Source organism: Octodon degus, unplaced genomic scaffold, assembly GCF_000260255.1.
Source record: "Octodon degus isolate 3935 unplaced genomic scaffold, OctDeg1.0 scaffold00011, whole genome shotgun sequence".
Classification (NCBI taxonomy): domain Eukaryota; kingdom Metazoa; phylum Chordata; class Mammalia; order Rodentia; family Octodontidae; genus Octodon; species Octodon degus.
The window spans coordinates 26149383-26164282 of NW_004524587.1; the positions used below are offsets into that span (position 1 = coordinate 26149383).

At 55.4% G+C, this 14900-nt stretch overlaps 2 protein-coding genes across 7 annotated transcripts in view; both read right to left on the bottom strand.

Annotated features, from left to right (window-relative positions):
- Adgrg3 (adhesion G protein-coupled receptor G3) overlaps positions 1–4802 on the bottom strand; it is a 31142-nt gene extending 26340 nt beyond the window's left edge. For all 3 annotated transcript variants that reach the window (XM_023709440.1, XM_012513562.2, XM_023709441.1), the window contains exons 1-2: positions 4720–4802; positions 4407–4559 (exon numbers count right to left, since the gene is read on the bottom strand). In XM_023709440.1, the coding sequence (XP_023565208.1) occupies positions 4407–4458 (52 nt within the window). In that variant the 5' untranslated portion in view covers positions 4459–4559; positions 4720–4802. The remainder of the gene's footprint in view (positions 1–4406; positions 4560–4719) is intronic.
- A 1346-nt stretch (positions 4803–6148) lies between these two features.
- Positions 6149–14900, bottom strand: part of Adgrg1 (adhesion G protein-coupled receptor G1) — a 35847-nt gene continuing 27095 nt past the window's right edge. For all 4 annotated transcript variants that reach the window (XM_023709294.1, XM_023709295.1, XM_004625947.2 and 1 more), the window contains exons 6-14: positions 14654–14785; positions 14005–14121; positions 13762–13807; positions 13457–13560; positions 12492–12610; positions 10925–11193; positions 9848–9956; positions 8634–8902; positions 6149–7485 (exon numbers count right to left, since the gene is read on the bottom strand). In XM_023709294.1, the coding sequence (XP_023565062.1) occupies positions 7355–7485; positions 8634–8902; positions 9848–9956; positions 10925–11193; positions 12492–12610; positions 13457–13560; positions 13762–13807; positions 14005–14121; positions 14654–14785 (1296 nt within the window). In that variant the 3' untranslated portion in view covers positions 6149–7354. The remainder of the gene's footprint in view (positions 7486–8633; positions 8903–9847; positions 9957–10924; positions 11194–12491; positions 12611–13456; positions 13561–13761; positions 13808–14004; positions 14122–14653; positions 14786–14900) is intronic.

Here is a 14900-nt window from a genome sequence, read left to right on the forward strand (position 1 = left end):
AATAAATAAAAGAGAAAGGGAGCTGGGTTGAGTCTCCAGGCTCAACCCCCAGTTCCAAAAATATATAAAGAGATGCTCAACATTATTGCATTTCTCCTCAGAAGAGAAGTGCACTCCTATGAAAAGTGGGCAAAGTGCCTATGAACCATGCTCCTGAGACAACATTGTTCCAAACCTGCCCATTTTTGCCAGTCTGAGAGGCCACTCTGAGTCTCATTTCAAGGACGGGGCACTTGCGTCCTCGCTGGCCTCTGTCTATGAGTGGCCTTGGCGCATCCTTCACACGCTTGGCCGCGGCTCGAGGTCTGGGCTCTGCCTAGCACTGTGCACACAGGCGCACTAGGAACTGGGGCTTTCTTTCTTATTTCTTTGTGTCAACACTAGGGACTGGACCAGGGCCTTGGCTCAGGCTGGCCTCATGCTTTAGCCATCTGAGTAGCTGGCACTGTTGTAGGCAGCTGAGTTAGATAGAAATATTATAGGCAGTCAGACAGGGCCAGGCTCTTGAAGGAGATACCACAGAAGACAAGATATCTTGCAACTCTGGGAGGGATGGATGCTCCCACCATGGGCCAGACCTAAAGAGCAAAGATCAAACAAATGCCGCCCTCCCTAAAGATTGGCATCCAAGATTGATCATCACCCTGAGGGAGCCAGAGGAATCATTAATCCGACTACTGCTGGATAGCTACCTCATAAAATCCTGTTCTACATTCATGCCCGCTTGCTAGGTGACTCACTTCCCCATTTGGTCCTGGACTTAATCAATTTTACCTGAGCAATGGAGCTTGTAATCCAATTGGGTGACCATAGTTTTGTCCCACCCCACATCCACTTCAGCAAGTTCCCATGTTCTCTTAGACCCATCTCACAGCATGGTTTTACTCTATAAAAGTCCCTGGAAGAGACAGCTTCCTGGGGAACAACCTGCTCGGGCCCCCCTCCTGTCCCTCTCTGGGACAGGAGCTTTCTTTCTCTCAATAAATATATTCTGCTCATAATCTCTGTTTGTTCCTAAAATTCATTCTTCAGTTTTAGAGAACATGAACTCGTGCAGGTCAGGTCGGGAGATCATTTTTCCTATGTCATTTGGAGGTTCCCTGTAGCATTTGGAGGTCACCCACCCGAGATCAGTTTTTCTCTCTGTATCAGTATGACAGCTGTGTGCGCCTGTCAACCCAGCAGGAACTGTTAACGACAGCGCTGCCTCTGGGATGGCTAGCGCCGTGGCAAGGTGGGCTGTCCTTCTCTGGTGTTTGAGATTTTAAAAAGCATGTACAGTGGTACTTTCATTTAAGAAAAACTATTTCATTTTGAGCCATTAAGACAAAAATAAATCACATATTAAAAGTAATGGCAAGGGCCTGTGAGGTGGTTCCGTGGTTTAAGGATCTATCCGTGATGAGTGTGTTTGCATTTTAAGTAAAAGGGAGAGATGGAGAGGAGGAGGAAGAAAGAGAAAAAAAAGGAAGAGGGAGGGGGAGAAGGGAGGAGTGGAGTGGTCACCTCAAGGCAGATGATCAGTGGCCTCCCAGCCCTGCTGTGTGCCCCAGGGATTAGGGACCAGCAGAGCAGTGCAGGTGCCAGGGGGCTGAGAACAGAGCCCTCGCGTCCTCCTGCCCTGCTGTCCTCCCATCCTGCCCTGCATTTCATAACTCACCAACAGGAAGCTCTGGGCAGGAACCTAGCACAGAGAAGCACATCAAATTGCAGACCTGAGCCAGGCTCCAGCGTACGAAGAGGCGTCCACACCCCGCAGACCTCGGAGCCTTCGCCCCACCCCACCTCCTCAGCGCCCCCTGTGGGCTCCGCCGAGGGCAGCGGGCCTGAGCCAGAGCGCCAGAGGGATGCGGTAGGCACTTGCCAGGGTCTTCCGCACAGACCTGAGGCCACTTTTCTCTCCTCCGGGACTCCTGCCTTTGCGCCTCAGCCTCAGTGCTGAGATCTTCCCGCAGGCAAACATTTTTCTTTCTTTCTTTTTTTGCGTTACTGTTTCCCTTTCCCTGTCCATATCTTTGTAAAGCACCCCTCATCCCACCCCCACACCTTTCTTGGATGGCAGTGGGGACTAAGCCTTGGGCCTTAACACTGAGCTACATCCCCAGCCCATGTTATTTATTTATTTAAAAAGTTTTTGTGACAGAATCTCTCTAAATCAGTTTAAGTTGCATGGGCTGGCCTGGAATTGTGATCCCCGGCCTCAGCCTCCCGGAGTGCTGGGATTGCAGGCACATGGCCACGTGCCCACCAGCTTGCAAAGTGTCCTGCATGGTCCTAACAGCTCAGTCCCCAAAGGCTGATCCCCATCCCTCCACAGGGCTGAAGCATCTGTCACTCTGCTAGCCTGGGAGTCCTCAGGGTAGGGACCTGGTGGCACTGTGGTAGGTGGAAGAAATAAAAGATAGGGAGAAAAGAGACCAGGAAATCAACATTTAAATGTTGCACTGTACTTGTAAGAAAAACTATAGCTTCAGCCCACAAAAGCTCTTTGCAAGCCCTTTTCTTTTCCAGGAAGCTCACTTAAAAATTTCCTAAATATCTCAGAGACACAGCAGGTCTGTAAACAAGGCTCTGGACCTGTCCTTTTCACCTGTAGATGGCTCTTCCTCAGTCCTCATGGAGGAAGAAGTAACCTCAGTGGGCAGCAGCGCTCAATTTGAAGCACAGGAAGACAGCTTGCACTCTGACAGGGCCTTTCAGACAGGTATCCTGACAGGCAGTAGGAAAACACATCCTAGGTCACCCATCTTGAAGACACCCCTAGGACCCCAAATTTATACTCAGCTCGAGCTCATGGCATGCCTCGCTCTCTTGAGAGCCCAAACTCTGTTTCTTTTTTCTTTTTTTTAAACATTTTTATTTAGAAATTACCAGAATCTTTTTTTTTTTAAACATATATGTGTGTGTGTGTGTGTGTGTGTGTGTGTGTGTGGCCAGCTCAGCCCACCAGGGGGCAGGGCTGGCTGGCATGTGGTGCTGGGGGATCGAACCGTGGTCCCTGTGCTTTGTGAAGTTTGTTCCAAGTAGGTGCTTTAGACCACTGAGCCATCTCACCAGCCCCCAAACTCTGTTTCTTAAGCGTGGACTATAATCTCTGCCTAATCAAGGCTTCTCATGCCTCTTACTGATGAGTCCTGAAAGTTCTTTTTCCACAGGGGGAGTTAGGGAACCCCCAATCTCCTGCATTTAGGGTAGGTGAAGTGCTTCCTCTCAGCTTCAGATACTCCTCAGACCCAGTCCCATGGCAGTGCCAACACAGGTCTGGCACAGTGCTGAGCCCTCCTGGCTTCTCAAAGGAATGAATAAGGAATGAGTGGATGAGTAGGAGAAGGAAGGTGTTAGGAGCACCTGTTACGCCCACAACTGCAGGACCCCCTCTAGATCCGAACCTGTCACGCTTCATGTGCCTACCACCTTTCAGGGCCTTGAAGTCCCAACCTATGAGAAATGGCGCTTGTGAAAGCTCCAAGGCCCCTAGGACACCATCAGTAATTCAGTTAATCAACCCAGCCAGGGCTGCTGACAGCCTGTACCAGGACCTTCCAGCCACTTGGACAGTGCCTCTCCTTTTCATTGTTTTGAGCCAGAGACTAAACTTCACCCATTACCAAGTGACCCAGCATTTACAGAGAGGCCTTTGAAGCCCAAAGAAGTTGATCCCAGTGGCCGCTGTCACACGGCTAGGTATAGGACAGACACCCAGGGAGACCGACAGGCAGGCTACTCGCTGAAGCTAGGTAAGCCAGAGGATCCCACAAGGAGCTCAGATGTGAATGAACACCAGGGAGGGCACTGCGGAGTGCCCTCCACGGAGCCCTGAGAAAGGCCAGAGGATCAGGGGTAGTGGGCAGCTGTCCTGGCAGAGAGGGCAGCAAAGGCAGGGCAGGCCTTCAGCTGCCTCTGGAGACTGTGTCCAGGAAGGCAGAAGGCAGGAGGCCCTGCAGCCTGTCCCATGTCCTTGAGGACAGGGGTGTCTCGGGGAGACAGGGGTGGATGTATAGGTGGAGTGGTGCAAGCTCTGTCTAGCCTCAGCTTCTGGGCCACAGAGTAGCTCATCTGAGGCCCACCAAGGTCATGGGGCCAGGCCTGTCAAGCAGTCATAGCTCAAATGAGGGGCATCTCCTCCACCTTCCCATGCACAGGGCACTGTGGGGAAATCAAGGCCCTGAGACACACACTGACCAGGTTCATCAGGACGACAGGACTGGGCTAGGGCGACAAGATTGGAGAAAGGGTGGAGGTGGTCATGGCGGGTTCCTGAGAGTACACACACTAGCTTCCTCCAGCTCCTCATCCTCCCGCCTTGACCCTGCCTGCCCCTGGGTCTCTGTCTACCTTGCCCTGGGGCTCTCTGCAGCACAGGGTCTCTCAGGCTTGGTAGGAGGGGCCCAGGAGTCAGCACTTACTTGTGGCCAGGAGTAGCAGGAGCAGGGACCGAAGGCCCTTGGCTGTCTCCATCTGTGGCAGACCCCTGTGGTTGTCAAGTCCTCCAGTCCCAGGCTCTGTCCAGCTGCCTGTCCTCCCCCTGCTCGCCCCACACCTCTTCCTGTGGCTTCTTCCTGCTCAGTGGTGCCATCGGTTGTGTTGTGAAAGGCAGTGTGGGGAACTGGGCGGTGTTCTGAGCCTTACTGGGCCCCCCACCCCTGCAGAGGGAACCTGGATGAGCCCCAGGGACCCTCCCACAGCCATTTCCTCTCCTGAGTAGGGGGCCTCTCTGACCTTCATATTTTTCTCCATAGACTAGTGACAGTGACAGGCTGTCTCCTGGAACTGTATGGGGATAGGATGACCTCTAATGAGCCACGCACAATCTGGTTATGAGGATGCGACAAAGGATTCAAATGGTACCTGGTTTGTATACAGTTGGCCTCAAGCCTATACCTGCTGGGACCAAACAGAGAGGAGCTGGTCTCCCCTTGCAGACTGGATAACAGGAAGGGCAGAGAGGCAGGATGGAGGGTCAGGAGTCTGGCCCTGGCGGATGATCAGGATGAGATGATGTCTGTTTTGGTCATTTCCTGACTGATGATCCTGTGTAAGCTCTTACCTAGCATGAGAAGGACATGAGGTGATGTCTGAGGTGGTGGGTGTTATCACTATCATTTGATGGTGATTGGTATTGTGACATTACCCAGTTGGTCACTGCTAGCCCTTCAGGCAGGAAATGGGTACAGCAGATACTCAGGAGCTTCATCAGGAGGGAGGGTCGCCACCGTCAACTTGGGCTCCAGCTCAGCAGTCCCCAAAGAAGCCTGCATGTGGCCAGGACCTTGCTGTGTCCCAGGGGTACTAAGACATTGGGAAGCTAAGGGCATCTCACTGAGGAGTGTAGTGTCGCTAACATCCCCCTCAGACCTACAGGCTGAGCCAGTTGCTCCAGCTCAGGGCCTGGCCAGGGAGTCACCAGCTCCCCACTGACCTCTATTTCCCCTTCTTCCCATGTGGTCTCCTGCTGGGCCCCAGGGTCCTGGGGAGGAGTGGAAAAGGAACGGTAGAGTCACTCATGGGCTGTGGGAAGCGGGTAAGGATCTGGTTGGGCAGCAGGTCAGAACTCAGAGGCTCAGAACATCCAGCCCACCCAGAAGACCAGTACCAGGGACCCAGAGCATCCGGCCTCCCACTAGGACCCCAGCAGCAGGGAAGGTGACGAGATGCTCAGGCAGCACCAGGAGAGCCACCTTGCACACAGCCCTTCCCTGAAGGACTCAAGCCCTCAAAGATGATCTCTTTGGCCACAGAATGTTTTGGGTTTGCCAACACTTTCAAATCAATGGATTTTGACACCATCATCTGGAATTGAACTCAGGACACTGCGCTTGCCAGGCAAGCACTTATTCTAGTAAGCTATCTCCCTGGGCCCTGACATCATCATCATGTTGCTCTAAAAAGCAGGCAGCCTGGCTGCGTGGAGCTTCCACCAGCCATGCTTCACTACAAACCCCACTCCTTGTCACCGCAAACTGACACCCACACCACTTCACCCTCCCTCCTCCTCTCCAGGGCACAGGCTAAAAGGTTCCTAGCAGCTTCCTCTCCCACCCACAGGCCTGCTTTTCTGTCCTGTTTCCTGATTGGCCCACAAGCATCTGGGTCAGCGAGGCTTCCCAAGGAAAAGCTTGGAAAAAATGGTCCAAAATGTTGGCGCAGGTTTCTTAGACAATAACAAGAGCTGACTTTTATTTTTCTTCTTGACAATCTTCTACAGTTTCCAAATTCTCTACAACAGACAGGTACTTATTTTTCATATCAAAAGACAAATGTGTAAGCACTAAAAAACACATCCTCCCCATTTTTATGGCTGAGGTCAAGATCCAATGCTGCCTCCTGCCAAGGTCTCCCTGGATTCCCAGCTAGGAATGGCGGTACCCCAAGCCATGCCTGGAGCTCACATATCAGGCTGAGAGTTTGCAAGAGGAATGTCCAGATCTGGTCATCGGTGGCCCTGTCACCTAGTACAGGCTGGTGATTGTCCAGTGTGTGTCACTTGGGCAGAGTTCACCATGATGGGCAGTGAGCGTGTCTAGGGCCATGTGCAAGTCCAGACCAGCACCACCAGGACGCCTCAGCCTTCCAATGTTGGGAGGAAAACAAGACTAGACTGCTCTATCCCATAATTCTGGCCACAGGAAGGCTTCAGAAGAGGCATGGCCCCTCTAAGGTGTAAATCAGAGCGAGGCAGCTCAGAGAGGGGCCCTAATAAAGAGACCTGGCTCAACCCAGGTGTGTATGCTAACAAAAGTTTACAGCAGGCACCAGGCAGCTCTTGGGAACCACTGCCCAAAATTGGGGACCTGGGTGTTGAGGGAAGACTAAGGAGGGCACAGGGGAGGAAGGAGGAGAGGGAAAGGGGGAAAGCCTGGGAGCTGGTGGGCAGAGTGCCCGGGCACAGAGTCAGTGAGTGCTGTTGAGCTCTGATCTGCCCTGGGTGTGCTCTAGGTGTCCCCTGTGCAGGACTGCAGGGTCCTCCATGGTGGCCACCAAGCACAGAGAAGCTATGGCCATATTCTTGTCCTCGGAAGGGCCACAGAGATAAGAATGTGCCTGATCTCCACTGCCCCAGGCCTGACCCTGAGGCTTGCAGGTCCCAACAACCACCAGCAAGGGAGGATGGGAAAGGCAAGGCTTTGGCGCCAGTTGGGATGGCCATGGGGACAGGACAGTCCCTCAGCCAAAGTGATGGTGCATGGCTGAGCACTTTGGGGCCCAGACCTGGGAGCCGAGTGGTCCCAAAGATCAGGTCTAGTCACCAGGGCTGCAGCCCATCTCTCCAGGGTCCAGGGCCTTCTCAAGTTAGGGCCAGGCCAGGGGCTGCAGTCAGTGCCACATCCTCACGTGGGGCAGCTGAGCTGGTGGCCTAGATGCGGCTGGATGAGGTGCTGCCTGAGTTGATAGGGAGCCTGGCGCTGTCTGAGTTGCTCTTCAGAGAGGATGGGCCGCCCCGGGCCTGCAGCCGCATGGACCAGTACCAGAGGAAGATGAGGAAGCCTGCAGGAGATGGTGGGGTGCACAGGGCTCAGAGGGTGTAGGGTGACCTGCCACCCCGCATGCCTCTTCCAGAGCCACCTGACTCAGATCTATGCTGGCCCCCACCCTCAGCCTTTTCCCACACAAGCCACCGAAGGCTCTCGGCGCTGCACAAAGTCCCTGGTCCTCGCCTCTGTTTCCTCTACCACCTCCTACTCCATCTACTCCTGCTTGTTATGATTCTGTTTCACAGATGAGGAAGCTGAGGCCTGGAGACCCAGAAAGGGGACTTGGCTGAACTGGGGTGGGAGCAAGCTCAGGCCCTGGAGCCCACCCCCACGCAGTATGCTTGTACTGGAGTTGGGGCTCTGTGCATCTCAGTGGCTGTGTGCACTTCATGTAACTCTCAGGGGCACCTTCCTCTCACAGGGGAGAAAAGGAGCGCTGAAGAATGAAAGCACTGAGGGTAGAGGAGCACAGGGTGGGCTCTATGGGCGTCCAGCCAGGAGCCCGCGATCCTGCCATCTGTCCCTGCCCCTCTTTGGATGCCAGTCAGTCACACTCTTCCTCTTCATAGCTCTCCCAGCACACAGCCTCGTCCAACCCCAGGACCTTGGCTTTGCCTCTGCTCTCCGCCTGCCCCGCCCCCAGGCCTCCTCAGCTGTGACGTGCACACCCATGCCCTGGGCTGAAATGCAGATCTAGTCACCAGGTCTGGTGGGGGCCACACCCATACTCCCCACAAGCCCCAGCAGTGGATTGGGTCTGCAGACCTATTCACACTCGGCTTAATGCAGCTCTGGTTCCCTCTGCAGCAGGCTCTGCCTGTTGTCCTCAACTGTCTGCTACACAGAGTGGGCCTAGGCCACCATCCCTAAAGCATTCCCACCCCACTCAGGGGCTGCCCACAGTGCAGCTCTCTGACTGCCCCTCTCTCCAAGGCACCCTTGATGGCCTTGTGCTTGGTGGCTCAGGCTCAGCCTTCCTGACGAGGGCTGAGCCTGGAAGCCAGGCCCTCACCCAGCTGTAGCCCAAGGACTTAGCACAGCGTCTGCACAGGACACACAGTTGAGGCCCAGATGGGGAGTCTCAGGTGTGCTGGGCCCTCTCCTCCAGCCCCCGGTTCCATGCAGACCAGCTGCCAGGCCAGGGGCCTTCTTCATGCCTACCTTGGAAGGAAGTGATGATGCTGAAGAGGTAGAGGATGACAAGCCGGAAGGTACCAGAGGCAAAGGAGAAGAAGACCAAGGCCCAGGGCAGGCCAAGGACCAGGCTGAGGCCCAGCAGTGTCAGCACATGTGGCCACTTCTGGTTGTGCGGGCGTAGCCGCAGGATCTGCACCACCATGGTGCCCAGCATGGCCAGGTTGAACAGAAAGACCAGGCTGAAGAGGCCGAGGTTGGTGACATAGCTGACCAAGGAGTCCCGGATCCAGCACCTGTGGGCCAGGGCACCAGGGCTCAGACATGGCCGGGCTGGAGCCACAAGTCTACTGCGGTTACCACACGTTGCCATGGTTATTCACTGTCATGCCAAGTACTTCCTGTTTCCTTTGCTCGCTCTCTCTCTCTCTCTCTCTCTCTCTCTCTCTCTCTCTCTCCCCCCCTTTCTCTCTCAGCACTAGAGACTGAACCCAGAGACCCACACTGAACTATATCCTTGTTCCTTTTTAAAAATGCTTTGAGACAGTTCTTGCTAAGATTCAAAGTTACTTAAACTGGACTTGAACCCCATCTCAGCCTCCCAGAGTTCTGGGATTACAGACATGTGCTGCCACTCTATTTATGGAGTTGGTTTAATTTTTTTTAAAGCACATGTAACCTAATAAGTCAGATGATTTAAAGAAAAACATTAAATAAATAACACTAGAGATATGAGGGGAGACAAAAATACAGGCTCATGAATTAAACAGCTGGAAATTTGAAGACCTCGGAACCGGTGGAGCCTGCTTCCTCCCTGCTGGAGTCCAGGAAGCCTGGCTGCCAGGACTGCAGACAGGGTCAGCACCAACCAGGGTAAAGGAGGGGCACAGACAAGGGCTGGCTTTCAGCCCCATCATCGCCCTGCTGGGGGCTTTCCAGCAGCCCCTTGTGACCCAGAGTGTGTCCCCAGCCTTGGGGCCTCACTCTTTCCACCTGTGTAGGAAGGCAGGCAGCTTAGGCACAAGCAGGAGCCCCAGGTGCCCCCAAGGCCCCACCAATGAGGAAACTTGCTCATAGAGGGAACAGGACCTACGCATGGCCCTGATACAGGAGTGGCTGATCCAAGCCTTTCATCAGCCCAGGGTTCTAGCCTCCTCTAGGCTGATCCCTATAGCAAACAGGACCCAGGAGACTCTGTGCCCTCAGCCCAAACTCCACCCCTTCCCCAGCCCTCCACTCACATAGATGGGTAAATGACGCTCTCTGGAGTCCTGTGCACGGCCAGGATGATGGGCCCATAGTTGTTCACATCCACCAGGGCCACCAGCATCACCAGGAAAGCAGGGAAGCCTGGGGGCAGCAGAGGGCTGAGTTCATCACTACTGTCCCCGTGAGGCCACTGGCTGCCCTCCAGAGGTCTAGGGCGAGACCCCCTTCTTAGCCTGCATCCCCATCTGCCTGAGAAGTCTCCCAAAAGTGGGCCCTGGCCTTGCCTGGTCCAGCTGAGGTTTCCCATGGGGTTGGGCAGGGTCTGCTCTAAACTTCCTGGGCGCCAGGAGAAAAAGCCTGCAGTTCCCTGCACAGGGAATGGAAGTCACAGGAGATATGGGAAAAGGCGAGGACATGGAGGGGTTGCAGCTCAGGGGACAGCAGGAGTTTGGGTCCAAGAGCATGTCTGTCCATCCACAGGTGAACAGAATGTTCCCTGGGGTCCCAGCTCCTCATTCCTGGGGCTGACATATGACCAACTCAAGGAATTTTGTGCAGCAAGAGTGGGCAATGAAGGGGGGGGGGTCATGAGAGACACAGGGACTGGGAACGCGTGGAGATTAGGTGTGTGCAGTGTCCAACATGGTGCACGACATGAGATCATGAGATTGGGATGCAACGTGATGGCTTAGGTCATAGAGGAAGTGTGCTTGACCAAGAACAAAGTGACGAAGGGCATCCCCAGGCAGGACCACCCCATGGGAATCAGGTAAGTGGGCCAGAACCTGACTGTACCACACACCTCCAACCCCATGTCCTTGAGGAGCACAGCCTGTGTGTGTGCACACAGAGGCTCTGCCCACAGATCCCCCTTTAGCCCAGTGAACACTGTGGAGAATTTGCAAGAGTTTCCTCGGGACAGGGCTTGCCACTTTATCTTCCTAAAGGGGACCTTGGGCCAGGAGAAAGACCCCAGAGAACAGGTGGGGGAAGGAAGCCATGAGGGAATTCGGAACCTAGGAGAAGGAGAAGTGGAGCCAGCTGCCTGCGTTCAGCCAGAAACAAATGGCAGAGGCGGTTCTGCAGGCCCCTCACCCACGCTCACTCACCCCAGCCCACGGCGCTCAGCTTGAGCACGTAGCCAGGGACGTAGGTGCCGAAGACCTCCACCACGAGGCGATAGAGGTTGTAGCCCTCGAGGCCCATCCAGGAGAGGCAGGCGAGCAGGGAGAAGTGCAGGAAGACAGCGCTGGCACAGCAGGCCGCCCTGGAGCCTGTCAGGGCCACGGGCTCACTGAGCAGGAAGCTCACATCCAGCATGAAGACGGCCAGAAGCAAGTTCATGTGCACCTTGATGGTGTAGTCTCGGGGCTTCCTCCTGCAGGCATGAGCACGGGAAGGTGGGCAGTGACACGTGTCTGTGCATGTGCACTTGCACGTGTGAGTGCACACACCACACACACACACACGTGCACCCGTGCACGCACATGCCCTCCCCTTCATCTCCTGCAGCCAGGCCATGCTCATTTATCCCTGGAACCTACAATATGCCCAGTCCCCCAGACAAAGGAAACAAACACACACATGTTCTTTGCAGTAGTAGGAATTAAACTCAAGGCCTCTGCATTGAGCTACATTCTAGCCCTTTAAATTTTTTTATGTAGGTTCCCACTAAGTTGTTGAGCTGCTAAGGCTGGGCTCAAGCTCCCTGTCTGCCTACCTTGGCCTCCTAGAGTGGGGAGGTTACAGGGTGCAGGCTCCCCCCCCCATAGTCAGCAGAGGAGGAAGTCAGGGCCGCTGGGATGACAGGCCAGGCTTGTATCTTGGCGGGTTGGGAGACCCACGCCCACCTCTCTGGCTGTGTGTCAGGGAACATGAGGGGGCGTCTGTCCCCCAGGGTTGCAGGGCACTGTGTGCTCAGCCCCTTGTGGGATGCTAAGTGGCCCAGCCCTGCTGTTCTGGATGCTGCCTCCTGCCCCTACCCTGTGGCGCCCCCTTGAGCTCAGGTGCTCTACCTACTCTTCTGTGATGGAAGCAGGGTTCCCTCCTAGAGTCTGGTAAGGGTGTGTGCACAGAGGAGACTTCAGCTCCTAATGGCTTCTGCCTGTGTCCTTGGCCATGTTATGCTTCTGCTTTCCCCTCCTGACCAAGGACAGCGAGGACACCCTGGACTCTCCCAGAACCAAGGATGTCTCCTCACTACCCAAACAGGCCGAGGGCCTGACTGCGAGCAGACCCAAATCCAGGCCACACAAAGCACCGGCAGTCTGACAAGCTTGCCCCCTCGCTTGCTGTGTGAACTCGGGCAAGCCAGTTACCCTCTCTGAGCCCTCTCACAAAGGCCAATTGTGGGGCTGGACCAAAGTGACACTTGGTAAGCGTGCAGAAAGCTCGGCACACGTGCTTATTGCCACTGCTTCTGTCGTGCCACACTGTGTGCACACTACAGCCTCACAGCTGATGACCCAAGGGTCGGCATACAGACTCTTACGTGACCTCTCCCAGAAGTGTAAATGAGATGCTAGCTCAAATCCACAGGTATGTGGGTCAAATGTGGCGCCCTGGGGCCAGGAGCAGTACCCTGGCTTCCCCAAGCACCCCCTCATCGTGGGGTCCAACAGGAGCACCAATCCCAGGAAGCTCTCACCACGCCCTGCTCCCCCCGCCCCACCCTACCTAGAGCAGAGGTAGGCTGCGATGGTAAAGATGCAGGCCAGTGCAGAGATGACGCAGCCCACGTAGGACAGCAGGGTGAGGTAGTGCTTGTGCGAGGCATCCACCTCCACAGAGGAGACCTGCGGGACAGGGGGTGGCCTCAGTGCCAGCTCCACACTGACAGCCACCTTGGGAGAGTTGGGCACAGGAAGTACCCCCTGCTCAGCAGACCAGGGTGCTGGTACAGGTCTCTAGAGATGTGGACGGCTTCCCCACATCCTCAGGGCATTTGTGGCTCATGAACGCTGGAGCCCTCCGCACACGGCCCTGGTTCTGGCCCAGCGTGGAAGACAGGTGATGGCTCTGGGCTAATGGCATTCACTGAGGCTTTGCTCAGCTTTATAAGGGTACAAGAGCAGGGTGGCAGCAGGGAGCTACAGGCTGTATATCTCAGGGGGGCCCCAGAGCCACCACCCAGCACCACGCTCATCAGCAGTTTAGGTGGCTCAGAGGCATTTTCACCTTGCCATGCCCGCACTGCAAGTTGAGCAGTAGCTGAATGTTTCCATGATGTTCCGAATGCATTTCCCAGAGGGAGTGCTCATCCCAAGCCCAAGGGACTCTGGGACAGGGACTTGGAACAAGAAGCCCCTTAAGATCTTGAGAGCCCTGGAGCCCACATTTTGATCTCTATGTTAGCCCTCAGCTCTGTCAGGGCTCCTTAGAAACAGTACTGACCCCAGCCCTGCAGATTAGGAACAGGAATCCGCACTTTCATCTCATGCCAAAATCTACACAAAGCAAGGGCTGCACAGAGCAGCTGTTTTGTTCACAAGTGGTATGACTTTGAGTAAAATGCTGAGCCTCTCAGAGCTTTGGTATGTCCTCATCTATACAATGGGACAGCACACACCCCTCCGAGGGGCAGGTGGCCAGTACAGGACAAAAGCTTGACCATCAGTGTGGCTGCAGGCAGGGTCACCTACCATCAGCACTGCGAAGTAGGTTAGGTGGTCACACAGGCAGGCTGTCTGGGTCTCTCCCCGGCGGGTCTCACACCCATCGCTGCTCCAGCTGCCCGGGCTGCTCACTGGGGGGCCGGCGGGGGAGAGGCTCAGTCAGCCCCGGCCCAGGACCCCACTGTCCCCCTCCCCAGGGCAGGCTGGGCCGCTCTTCCCAGCCTTTTCCCTCCTGCGGATCCCGGCCTCTCCCTGGCATATTCCCATCTTCCCCACTCCAAGACCCCACATCTGCCCCAGATCCGTCCTGCCCTACAGGTCCCCACACTCACACGTGGGGCCTTCCACCCAGAACACACACTGCAGAGTCACGTTCTTCTGTGGAGACAAGAGAGGGGGCACGTGGGCCCCATGGCCTGCTCACCCATCCTGGGCCACAGAGGACACACAGGACAAGGAGAGGGAGCCACCCACCCTGTACTGAGCCTGCCGGCTGTCGGTCTCCACCCAGTGATGGACTGGCAACATGGGGAGTGCGGCAAGGACTCCCATCCCACGGGGACCCAGGTGCTCACTGGCTGCGGCTGGTGCTGGAAGGTGAGCACCACGGGCTCTGGGAGGTCAGCCACCCTGGTGTTCTGCACGACAATGCCCAGGACCTTCTCACCCAAGACTTGGCTGGAATTCTTGTCCTGGACATGCAGAGTGGGGAGAGGCTCAGGGAGGGGCTCAAGGCTGAGAAGCCTCTCCCTCAATGCCACTCTGGGAGCCCAGTCTCCCTCTGAGCCCATTCTTTCCCCATGAGTGTCACTCTGGCGGACTTGTATGAGCACAAAGCATACTTCTGCTGTTTCCCCCATACCTGGATTCCCCCAGAGTTTCACATGTTTGAGGGGTGAGTTCAGTGTGTATAATATATTTTTACTATATTTATGCCCCCTATTATGTGCCCTTACGTCCCCTCTTCCTCCTCCTTGGAATCAACTCGTGTGTGTGTATGTGTGTGTGTGTGTGTGTGTGTTCATTCACACTGTAATGAGAATAACACTGATAAGACTTCTCCCAGGAAGATCTGCACATTGCAGTCTGATTCTGACTTGACAAGGACCAGCTGTGACTCCCAGAGAAGGGAGGCCGACTAGTAGGTCTTTCTCAATTGCCCTGTCAGACAAAAAGTGAACCAGGGAGGGCAGGAAGGGGAGGACACAATGGGCACCCTTGTACCTGGAACAGGGCCTGGCTGCTGAAGTCCACCAGGAGCAGTCTCTTCTCGGCCTCCTCGCGCCGGCCTTTGGCCCGCTGGAAGAGCACACGGGGCAGCAGCACCGAGTACTCCAGCACCTCGCTCTGTTCCTCCTACAGGCCAAGGTCCTCTTAGGACTAGCTGACCACAGAGCCCCGGGTCCTCCCCAAAGCACACGGCCCATTCTAGATGTTGTTAACCCTCACGGGACCCTTGCTCCTCTCTCTT